The 13,201-nt window shown below is 37.5% G+C and overlaps 1 protein-coding gene across 1 annotated transcript in view; it reads right to left on the bottom strand.

Moving 5' to 3' along the window:
* The window catches only part of Wdpcp (WD repeat containing planar cell polarity effector), a 288,056-nt gene that overhangs the window by 59,828 nt on the left and 215,027 nt on the right, over window positions 1–13,201 (bottom strand). The window contains exon 14 of the mRNA XM_013353497.2: window positions 463–565. Coding sequence (XP_013208951.2) covers window positions 463–565 — 103 coding nt within the window. The remainder of the gene's footprint in view (window positions 1–462; window positions 566–13,201) is intronic.

The following is a 13,201-nucleotide window of genomic DNA, read 5'->3' as shown; positions in this document are numbered from 1 at the left end:
GCATGTGCACACGCACACACCAATAATAATAGTAAATGTAAATAATAAAAAGTAATGTGTTTTTATATTCTGCTGGTTATTACTACTTACCAATTTCTTTTAAGATTGCAGCTTATCTACAAATATTCTATTTTTCAAAGTTTAACAATTCTTGTTTTTAAATATTCTGTAATTCAAATAAATTAATTATGACCTATAAACACAATAGAAATGACATTAAGAATCCCCTAGAACCAAAGAATATTTAGAAATATTTTATGTATGTTGTTTTACGTGCATGTGTGTCTGTGTGAGGGTGTCAGGTCCCCTAAAACTGGAGCTACAGATGGGTGTGAGCTGCCATTTGGTGTTGGGAATTGAACCTGGGTCCTCTGGAAGAGCAGCCAGTGCTCTTAGCTGCTGAACCACCTCATTTCTCCAGGCCCCAAACCAAAGCACTTTAGCAATGTGCTGAGTCCTTACCGACTCCAGAGGAGACTGGTGCGCCATCAATGTCACATGCTCTTCTTCTCGCCACTTCAGCCAGTGCCAGTTCACCCATATCCAGGGCAAGGTAATGGATATCCTTTGGGAATAAAGAAGACAAAGGGTTGATTAAAAAGAAATCTCGATAAAGTTACAAAGTAGAGTCTGAGAGGAAGACACGTTCAGATAAGAAAATAGATTGGCCAATGAGCATTCGCTTTTCTGTTTTAAATTTGTCAGTATTCTTTACTAGCAGAGTCTAATTTCCTTAAAGAACACAGGGGTAACTATGTTAAGCCATAAAGCAAAAAGCATGTTTCTAATAATCAACAAGCAGTTTCATTAAAAATAAAAGCCTTAGCTGTGCCAGTGTGTGTATGTATATTTAAGGGTTTAGTGGCTAAGGCAGTCTGCACACACACACACACACACACACACACACACACACACACACACACACACACACACATACACACACACGGTATGTGGTCCAGACTGGTGGTCTCAATTCTTGAGTTTAAATGATCGTTTTCTTGTGCCTTTCAAATAGCTGGTCCTACCAGTTCATGTCATTGCACTGGCCTGAGAGAGCTTGACTGCATATTAACCTGAGTTCTGGACAAGGAATATTACACAGAACCTTATTTTTATAAGCCTAGAAAATATGCAATAATGTTAATACTATGATTTTTTAAACCCATGTTATAAATAATATAGATGAATTATAATTCCATTCTCAATTTTTGACTCTAGTAGAGAGACAGGTCATTACAGGACAATTGTTAATTATAGAAATCTTTTATAGATTTTAATGGCAGTTATTTGTATACACTGGAGCTAAAGGAAGGAGTGATCTTTGATCTGAATGTTGGAAGGTTTGTGAGAATTATGTGAGGGGGAAGCAGCAGCATGTGCACCCTGTGCATATGTGTGCACCCTGTGCATATGTGTGCACCCTGTGCATATGTGTGCACACCCGTGTGTATGTGTGCACACCCGTGCGTATGTGTGTGCACCCTGTGCATATGTGTGCACCCTGTGCATATGTGTGCACACCCGTGCGTATGTGTGCACACCTGTGCATATGTGTGCAAAGCATGAAGCACTCTGTGAGGAGAGGCAGGTCTGTTCTGTGGGAGAAGTGCTGGGTGCTCAGGGAAAGCAGTGGAAATTACTGAGTGAATTCCATAGTGTGCAGAATGGTCACTGGAATAAAAATTCTACTGCAATAAAAATGGATAGAAAGAATATAAACTGACAGTCTATGATGAATAAATATAAATGCCCTACAATTATGTAAAGATATTTCATATTATTCAAATAAATGTAAATCAAAAACGCTAATTTCTGATTTTTTGAATTATATGAATTTATAGGAAATAAAACACCATGCTTTGATATATGCACAATATGCAATGAATCATCACATCAGGGTGTTAACACATTGACTAAGTTTCTAAAAGTTAGCAATCGGCTGCAAGGCTTTGGCACACAAGCATGTTCACTCAGAGCAGGGTTCCTGAAGACTGCAGAGGTCAGGGGTCAAAACTGTGTCTCACACAGCAGACCAGCTTGTGCTAGTACACTTCTCAACTTAAGAATGGCTTCTGAATTTTTAAATGGTTGAAAGTCTGTGCTCGACCACTGTCCATGAACTTTGAAGGGCTGTGGAATTAGTTCTAGCTGCAGACTTGAAGATGTTTTAAACTAAAATTACAAGGAAAATTGCTTCTGTGAAACATACTGTGATAAAATCGTTCTGATGAGAACTGAAATTGTTTGAATTGCAAGTCATGTCAGGCCTGCACTGTCAAAAGATGTGTTTTTCAAAGTGATATCTTCATTCCTACACAAATTCCCAGAAATGTATTCTAATTTCAAACCAGAGCAATGTTTTTCAGGCCTGTATGTATGTGTAGAGAAAATTTCCATATTCCCAAATCCATTTGGTGTGCAATTAAGGAGCTTCTACTGGAAATGATTTGCAATGTAATGACTTGCTAAAGACATTCTAGCATTTCGGCTAATAGAATTCTAAAACTGACTTCCGATTTGTGAATGCACTCAATGAGGGCATGTCTCAAGGACACATACTGGCATTGTCGGTACTGGTATACACACGTGGAAAGAGATTTGCAAAGGTTTGAAAATACAGAAAGTCTCATCACAGATCAGCACCAACAAATCAACCTTTATGAGAAATTTGGGACCACCACTGTCCTATCTCCCAGAAAGCCCCATTTTTCATATTTATAAACCTGGATTAAAAAACTTATACATAGTGTACATAATTTATGATATTTTAAATTTCACCAATAAAAGGTTTATGGAGCGTCTGGGGATAATGAAGGGAGTAGAGCATGTGCCACACATCTCAAGAAGAAAGGATACCCAGAAACCACTTAAGGTTCCCTTCAAGAAGCACACCTCATTACCAAAGCTGATGCCACCTTAGATTAAAATGGGACAAAGCATTCCAGCAAGTGGATCCAGGAAACAAGTAGGCATAGCTACTTCTGACTGGGAAAAGTAGGCTTGAAACCATGTAAGACAGAAGTGACAAAGTCACCTCAAAGGAACAGTCCATCAAGAAGACATTCAATTTTAAACACACATGCACCAAACACAGGTAAAACCAATTTCATAAACAAATATAACTAGATATAAGGTCATATTTTAGTGGCAAAACAGTAACAGTGGGTGATTTCTATATTTTACTTTCAAAGACAGGTCATCTGGATAAAAATTAGAGAAACAATGAAGTTTAATGGCACCACAAACCAACTAGACCTAGCAGATACCTACAGAACATTCTGTCCAAACAAAAGAATATACTTTCTTCTCAGCATGGAACTTTCTGTAAAATAGTTCAATATTAGAGCACAAAGCAACTCTCAGTAACTCCAGTGTTTTGTTTTACTACAGTGGAATGGTGGGAACAAACAGCAAGAGAAGCTGCCGAAACTCATTCTGCAGAACGATGAATGGGCCCTTAAAGACGTCAAGACAGAAATTTAAAATTCCTAGATGTGAATGAAAATAAAAATACAATGTGTCAAAATATTTGGTATTTAATGAAATCAGTCCTAAGAGGAAAGTTTATAGCTGAAAGTGTCCAAACTAAAAAAAGAAAGGAAAGGAAAAAAATTAGAAAATTCAAATAAATTACTTAATGGTAACTTTAAACCCCTTGGGAAACCCAGGAACCAGAACAAACATAAGAGCAGTAGACAGGAAGAAACAAGATAAAAGCAGATATTAACAAAATAGAAACAACAGAATAAAAAAACAAAATGCAAAAAAATAAAGAGTTGATTCTTTGAAAATAAAAACATAATTAACAATCCCTTAGCCAAATTAACCAAAAGCAAGAGGACCCATAATAATAAAACTTGAGATGAAAAGGGGAAATATTACAGATTCTAAGGTGTTGTTAATTACACAACTATAATGGGACATCGATATTAGTCCTTCCAAGGCTCAAGAACATTAAGGAGAAGGGCCGACAGTGCAAGAGTCGGGTGATGGGGGAGGGCAATAAACACCACCTTCTAGGCATGACATGGCCCTTGCACTGGACCTCTCAATACTGTGTCAGAGATGGGAAGGGGTCATGGTGCCTCTGTAACCCTAGAGAACTCTAGTCTTTTGACAGATGTAAATTTGTATTCATGTAAATCTGATTTATTTTCCTTAATATGATGATCTACAGTTCCATCCATTTTCCTGAAAACAGGATAGTATGTTTTTTTAGATCTAATAAAATTCCTCTGTATATGTACTACATTTTCATTAGAAAAACAGTACTAATAAAGAAATGCAGATTCGTCCGGCAGTGGTAACGCACACCTTTAATCTCAGTACTTGGGAAGAAGAGACAGGCGGATCTCTGTGAGTTTGAAGCCAGCTTGGTCTACAAGAGCTAGTTCAAGGACAGTCTCCAAAGCTACAGAGAAACCCTGTCTCTAAAAACCAAATAAAAAAATGCAAATTCTCCCTTTCCTTTGTATACCCTGGATTTCTTGTCTTATTTCCCTAGTTAAGACTCTGAGCACAGCACTGAATAAGAATATAAAATTGCTCCTTATGTATTTTCAGCATTTTTCGTTCAGTATAATGTTGACTATAGATTTACATAGATAACTTCTATGATGTTGAGGTATGTTCCTTCAACTCCTATTTTCTCCAGGCTTTTAGCAAGAAGGAATGAGAGACTTTGTCAACTAATTTATATGTAACCATTAGATAATCTTGTGATTTCTGTTCTGAAGCCCATTTCTGTGTTATAATCCACATATTGATTAATCCATGTTGAACAACCCTTGTATTCCTGAAATGAAACTAACAGTTCTCAGTATATTATTTTTAATGTGTTCTTGAATTCCGTCATTAAGTATTTACTAAAAATTTTACATTTATGTTTGTGCCAGTTAGTGTTTGTCAAGTTGACATAAACCTAGACATACTCAAAAAGAGGTAATCTCAAGAGAGGAATTTCCTCCATCAGACTGGTCTATGAGCATGTCTGTAGGGCTTTTGGTTTTGTTTTGTTTTTTCCATGATTGACATGAGAGAGCCCAGCCCACCGTGGGTGGTGCTACTCGTGCTTATTGGCGGCACTGAACTGTTGGAGAAAACCAGCTGAGGGTGGCGTGGAAGCAGAGCACTCAGCGCCATTCCTCCCTAGCCCGCTCCAGTGCCTGCCTACCGTTTGCCTCATAAATCTACTTCCAGGTTTTGGTTTTCAGTCTGTGAGTGCCTTTACCAGTAAATTGAGTTTCTCGAAGACAAGAAATAATTGAATTTTCTTTTTAAATCTATTTATATAGTCTGTATATTTTAATTAATAAGTTGATGTTATCAATTTACTCAAAAAGAATAGTTAATTCTTTTATGCTATTGCTTGTTTTTGTTTTTTTGATTGGGTTAATGTTTAGCTTTTCTTTCTTCACCATAATTATTACTTACAGGAATAAGATTAAATAACAAAACATAAACTATAGGAGGAATGAATACAATCTGTTATCACACTATTACATTAAATATAAAAATAGAAACATTTGAAAGAAGATGGTCTTAACTTAGATACACGTATCATAGACCCAAGAACACAAGTGTGTACACAGATGCACACAAAACAGTATCTATGCTATGTAATTGATAAGATAGAAGATAAACTGGATATCCCACAAAATCCTTAATTCAAAAGATGCATGAAAAGGTGGTAAAAATAGTAGTTAAATCTAATTATATTAATATTTATATTAAGTAATGATGACCAGAAGGGTCTAATAAAACAGAAGCTGTCACACTGAATGAAAAATAAGACTGAGATATACACTTTAAGACATAGAGGAGAAATGAAAGAACAGAAAAAGATAAAATGCAAACACCAACCAAAAGACAGCTGAAGTGTCCACTGCAAAAAGACAAGTGAGCTAGAAAAAGGGATATTTTTTTGATAAACAGTCAACAGCTTCAAAACACTTGAAGCAAAAACTGAACAATGGATATAGAAGTGCTGAAATCTTGAAGTGTAATCTGCTTTCTAAGTCGCTGTTAGAATAAAGTAAGGTTAAAACAGACAATACTACCAAGCAGGCATAATTATCACTACAACTACTCTCCATTGAGAACATAGTGCACATTCCCTTCAAGTACACATGGAAGGTAGCCAGACAGACTATGTACTGGGCCTTAAAACATCCCTCAAGAATTGAAAAGTACAAACAGTACTGAAAATTTTTTTGAACAAAGGAATTAAGTTACATAACAATTTGTAAAGGCATTTGAAAAACTCCGCTAGGACTTGGCATTAAACAGCTTACTTTTAAATATCTTATGGATTTAACAGCATACTTTAAAATAGTGTGCAGATAAAACATTAGAAAGTGTTTTGAGATAAATGAAACGGAAATAAAACACATGGAAGTAAGACATGCTATAGCATATAGTATAGATATGGATATAGCAGTATCTATAAGGGAATTTCTGGATTTAAATACCGTGGCAGTTTGAATGTAATAGGTCCCCATAATCTCACAGGGAGTAGCACTATTAGGAGGTGTGGCTTTGTTGGAGTGGGTGTGGCCTTTTTTGGAGAAAATGTGTCACTGTGGGGGTTGGACTGCCAGACGGAGCCCCAGCGCTGAGAGAAGTAGTGGACACAAGGCCCTATCCTAACCCAGAAGCGATCTCCAGTTAACACACTCCGGGAGTCTCACAGAAACCACACTGAAAGGCAGGCCGCATGCAACACAAAACTAAACCAATGGTATTTTGGGAGGCTTTTTGTCTCATAGTGCCTGGACATTTTTCTACTTACAGGTTTGGCTCCCACGTTATGGTTCCCAATTTTGGGTTTTGTGGGATTTCTGTGTAAGTGAATGTGTGTGTCTGCATCCATATGTGCTTCTTGTGCTTTTTCTCTGGCTCTTTTTTCCCTGAGTGAGTTTGTTTATTTTGTTTATTTTGTCCTATTCTGGTTTGTCTTAGTTGCCCTTTTGTTTTCTAATGAGAGAAAGAAAAAAGGGTGTGAACAGAGGTGGGGGTAGGAAAGTTGGGGGAGCAGAAACTGTGAACAGAATATATTGTATAAACAAAACTATTTTCAATTCAAAATGAAAAAAACTTAAAGAAAATGAGCAGAGAGTTCTCAAAAAAAAAAGGAAAAAAAAACTGGCTAAGAAATATCACATAAATGTTCATCATCCTTATCAATTAGGTAAATGCGAAACCACACAAATCTGAGATTTAATCTCACCCCTCTTGGAAAGGCAAAGATCAAGAGAAAGTGTGCCAACAAATTCTGGAGGCGATGTGAGGAAGGAGACCTCAGTCACTGTTGGTGGGAGAGCCAACTGGAGCAGCTTCTATGAAAGTCAGAGAGAACTCTCAAAAGCCAGACATACACCTCCCCTATGACCCAGCTACCTGACTCCATGGCATCTGCCCAAAGGACCCGATATCCTGTTCCACAGACATTTTCTCAGCCATGTTCACTGCTCCTCCATTCGCCAGGTGAGGAATCAGAAACCAAACTGCCCTTCAACTGACAGAGGGATGGTAAAACACTATGGAATTCTGTTCAGCTGTAGAGAAGAATGAAATCGTAAAATGTGCACAGAAGCACAAGGTATTAGAAATAATCCTTAAGAAGAGCCTCTATGCCTACACAAAATAATTCCAATCAAACCAAATTAGACCAAATCAAAAATGCCCATGTTTAATAAATGCCATGCTCTCGGGTGGCTGGGAGCATGCTGGGGGGTGGGAGGTGGGAGAGCTCGGGACACAGAGAAGGAGAGCACAAACAAAACCCCAAGCCACGTGTTCCTTTTCCAGCTTGAGGCTAAATAGCCTGTGGGAGTGGTCCTTACCCTCCCTGGGGAGGGGTCAGCATTTGACAGCTTTCTCAGAGGTGGAGTCCAGCCCAAGGCAACTCCCAGGGGGAGGGGTCTTAAGATGGAGCTTTCTGCTCCATTGGCGCCCCAAAGCAGGGGCTGGGGTGACACTTCCAACTTAATATTACATTCCAGACTCTTTGGATATAGGGGTGTTAGAGGGCTGGGGTCTCACTTTCAATCAAACATCCCAGAGTCCCTGGATATAGAGGAATCACTTTTGACCAAACAGAAAGGACTAGAAAATATTATATTGACTGAGGTTACCAGAAAGAGAAACACTGTGTTCTCTTTCATCTGAGGTTCCTAACCCCAAATCTTCATCCATTGCTGGTGGGAATGCAAACTTGTACAAACACTTTGGAAAGCAGTATGGCGCTTTCTCAGAAAATTGGGAATCAACCTACCTCAGGATCCAGCAATACCACTCTTGGGCATATACCCAAAAGATGCTCAATCATACTACAACAGCATTTGTTCAATTATGTTCATAGCAGTGTTATTCTTAATAGCCAGAACCTGGAAACAACCTAGATGCCCCTCAACGAAAGAATGTATAAAGAAAGTCTGGCACATCTACAAATTAGAGTATTACTCAGCAGTAAAAAACAATGACATCTTGAATTTTGCATGTAAATGGGTGGACTTAGAAAACACTATTCTGAGTGAGGTAACCCAGACCCAAAAAGATAAATATGGTATGTACTCACTAGTATGTGGATACTAGGTATAAATAAAGGACATTGAGCCTATAGTTCATGATCCTAGAGAAGCTAAGTAATAAGGTGAACCCAAATTGGAAATTGGAAACAGACAAGATCACCTGACAAAATTGGGAGCATGGGGGCAGGAGGAAGAAGGAAGGGGAGAAAGGGAAGGTTGAGGGAATAGGATAGTCGAGCTGGAGGAAGGACAGATGTGAGATTAAGGAAAGAGATATCTTGATTGAGGGAGCCATTATGGGGTTAGCAAGAAACCTGGCTCTAGAAAAATTTCCAAGAATCCACAAGGATGACCCCAGCTAAGACCCTAAGCAATAGAGGAGAGGGTGCCCCAACTGGCCTTGCCATGTAGTCAGACTGATGATTATCTTAAATATCCCCACAGAACCTTTGTTCAACAACAGATGGAAACTGAGGCAGAGACCCACATTGGAGCACTGGACTGAGCTGCCAAGGTCCAGTTGAAGAGTGGAAGGAGTGAGAATGTGAGCAAGGAGGTCAAGACCATGAGGGGATTTCCACTGAGACAGTTTGCCTCAGCTAATGGGAGCTCACCAACTCCAACTGGACTGGGAATTAACAAGCATAGGATCAAACTAGTCCCTCTGAATGTGGTTGACAGTTGGGCAGACTAAGGGGCCACTGACAGAGGCACTGGGATTTGTCTCTACTGCATGTACTGGCTTGTTGGGATCCTATTGTTTTTGGATGTATACCTCGCTCAGCCTGGATGTAGTGGGGAGGGCCTTGGGCTTTCCACAAGGCAAAGTGCCTTACTCTCTTTTAGGATTAGAGGGGGGTGGGGTTGGAGGGTGTGTGGAGGGAATGGGAGAAGGGAAGGGAGTGGGAATTTGGATTAGTACTTTTTTTTAAAGTATTAAAATAAAAAAAGACAGCATAATGGATGATATCCTATCCCACTGGCCTTAAACCTTAACTACCCAGCTTACAGGATCTGCTTCCAAATGTAGTTATATTGATGGTTAGAAGATCCACATGTTAATTTTGTGGAGGAAAAAGACGCAATTCAGTTCATAGCATATGCATTTCTGTTTCCTGCTGAATATCCTTAAATTCTTAATAGTCACAACCCTGTTTATTTCCCTTAACATAACTGGGGCTGACCCAGTTTCTACTTCTTGTGATTTTTTTCTCCACTTTCTCACCCTCCTGTTTGTATTGAAGCATCCCAAGGATCCATCCTTGCTTGCCCACAAATACTTTTCTATTCAAAGCATCCTTTCCCAGGACATGAGGTTCTAGATGTTCCTCCGACTTTGGTAAACAGTCTTTTCTTAGCACTTGGTGCCTGCTTCCTAATCTCACTTTGTCCCATCTTAGCATTGTCAGTGGAATCTCACAACCTCGGGTCCATCAAGTATTCTTATTTGATTCCAGCTATAAAATTTAACACAAACAGGCACGTGCACATGAGCGCGCGCGCACACACACACACACACAGAGTTTCTCTAATTTCCATAGATTTGGCACAAGAGGAGAGATTTACTCTGTGTACTCAACTGACTATCTTAAAGAAAATCCACTTCATCTATAGTTAACTGTTCTGAGTGTAGACTTTCAATTAGAACTTCAACTTGAAAGTCCAAGCGAGGTTTGAGTCACCAGAGTTCAGAAAGGCACATATATTCATAAAATTAAAAATGGCAATTATAATGGATTGAACGCCAAATCTTATTTCAGAAGTTAGCAGGTATAAAACTCCTCTACCTAAAAACAGTGCCAAAGAAGCAATTCTATGTCAACTTGATCACCAAGCAAGTGCCTAGGAATAGCAGATGTAAGCCGCCCTACAAAAACCATGCCAATGGAAGACAAACTACCCAACAGTATTATGCCAAGGGAAGGCACAGATGGCTGGAGAGCAGCAGTTATAGGTCTTTTTATAGCATTATCAGATGGTACATTTGACATTCCAACTGGCCTTGTGCCAATGGCCAAGGTAGTTAGAGATGCCAACATGAGACTGCTCAGAAGGCACACTCATCTTCATGCCATTCAAGATGGGGCCAGAGAAGCAATCTTGGGTGGCTTTTATGCCACAATGAGTATAGCAAAACAATTATCTTTTATGCCACAATAATAATTGCTTTGGAGAGGCTACCTGAATTTTCAAACCCAGAATAATAGTCTAAAGACAAGAAGCTAGCAGCAGCACTTTGTGACCAAAGCCATAGACTTTCATGGGCAGTGAGTAATCTAGACCTCCTGAGGAAATTGAAGATGCAAATTTTAAAGCAACCTCAAGCTTCCACAGAGTTCCATGTACAGCTCAAAGGTTACTCTTCTGAACTATTTGAGAAAAAGTTGTTGACTTACTTGATGGTACTTTACATGTCCTACAAAGCCATAAAACATACAAACAATCAAACTAGCACTGGGAATTTGTACCCGCATAATTGCAAAGTTTCAACTATTCTCAGCTGTTCTTTACACCCAACAGAGCAACTTTTGATGCATTTAGTGATGAATTTTCATTTCCTTTGGTGCACTCCCTTATGTGAGCATCACATTCTTTAAGAATACAGGCTACTTAAAAGAATGGCCCTCAGTTAGGTTTTACCTTTTTGGCAGGAATGTCACAGCAAGATGTTGTATCCTTGCGTATTATACCAGGTGGCAAACTATTTTCAATAGTTCCATTTTTATTATTATAATTATTATATTATTACTTTTGGCATTTGTAGTCCAGACTGGTCTCAAACTTGCTATATTGCCTGGATGCTCTGATTCTCTTGCCTCTGTGTCCCGAGTTCTGAGAAAACAGAAATGCATCACCACACCCAACTATCTGTTCTGGTATTGATTGAGTTATGATTGCTAGATTTACATAGTGTTTACCAATTTTCTCTATGGCAGTTTGTTACTCTTGTTCCTTTTGTAAAAACACACAGCCTTTATAATATTCTGGAAACACTCTGAGAACCTTTCCCTACTCATAGAATCCATCAGTAACTTTTGCCTTATTCAGTTATAACCACGATGTTTGCCAAACTGTGACTTCTTAATATGGGTGTTGAATCTATTTACTTATTTATACATGTACCAGAATGGATCAACGATTACTTCCTACATTCTGATATACTGTGGTTCTTACCAAATTCATTGAGATAGTTCCTAATTTCTTCTGAAGACCATTAAATTTCAAAAACAACTGTTATTTAATTTGTGAACTTCAGAGGTATAGAAAATTACTGATTTACAACTCAATTCCTTTGGTTTCATGTACCATTTTTAGAATGTTACATTCTAAATACATAAGGCATTTTCATGTTTTATCATGTGGCCCAATATATATTTGGTGAATAAATGACATACATTTGAAAATAATATAATTTTTCAGTTGTTGGAGAATGATGTTGGATTCTGTAGCTTTCAAAACATGAAGAAAAGTTGATTCACAGATTTTAAAATATTCACAAACCTTTACCTACTTTCTCTATTTCTACATCTATCTTTTTACAGTTTTTCAACTTTTGTTTCAAGCATTTGAAGCTTGGTTATCTTGCACACAATTGTTTATTGTGTCTTTTTTACTAAACTTTTTATCATAATACATATCTACTAGGAAAAATGTTTCTATAATTTTTTATAACTATAGACTTCTGAATTCTAACTTTATGAATTTTTCTAAATGTCTGATTCTAAATTTGTATTTCTATTTCTGATGAGACTACCCATCCACACATTTTGTTTATCTTTTCTTTAAAACCTTGCGGCTGCTGTGAGACCATTATCTCTAGTAATTAATACCTTCATTTCACAAGGACTTTGCAGTAGTCTTTTCTATTATCGTTTTTTATATATTTTTACATTTAATTTATTTATACTACAACAATTAATTATATCCTGAACACAAGTAAAGAATTATACATTGAGCATAACTACAACTTTCTCTGGGTTCAGTCTGATAACCTCTGACCTATAAAAAGAATTAAAATTTACTTTTTAACAGGAAGGTGTAATCTATTTGAATTAAACTTAATGCATATGTTTGGGGAATAAAATTAAAATCTTATTTTATTTTACCCTTCTCTGATAGAATATTTTTAAACTTTTCAGTTCTGTATTGACTTTTTAAAGCTACACACCTACTGAGTTTACTCAGAAGAAAGCTCTCCATGTGCTATAATCTGCAATTTTAACCTGTCATCATCACCCAGGACCCTGGCATTTCAGTATAATTCTATCTGCTCTTCCTATGCTAGAATCATTCATTTCATTTTTACATGCAATAAGCACAATGTTAATGACATCAATTTTACTTTAAATATCTTCTTTTTAAAAAGAATGTGGATCTACACAAATCTACACATAAAAACTATACATATTTGTTGGGTACCATGTTGATAGTCTAATACATGCATATGTTTTATAATGTTTAAATGAGAATAAACATATACATCTTATTTAGTAAGATGAAGAGAAAAAACTCTTGATCCATATGCTTCTCATCTGGTGTATATCTAAGTTCTGGTTTAAACTCTTTTCCCAAACGTTCACTTATTTTTTCTCACGGTGTAGACCTTTGATGATTCATTCTGTCACCTTTGACCTTTGATTTGTTTAAAATTATCTTTATTTTATTCTCAC

This window comes from Microtus ochrogaster, unplaced genomic scaffold (assembly GCF_000317375.1).
Source record: "Microtus ochrogaster isolate Prairie Vole_2 unplaced genomic scaffold, MicOch1.0 UNK9, whole genome shotgun sequence".
Lineage (NCBI taxonomy): Eukaryota > Metazoa > Chordata > Mammalia > Rodentia > Cricetidae > Microtus > Microtus ochrogaster.
This window is presented reverse-complemented; position numbering and strand designations above follow the sequence as displayed.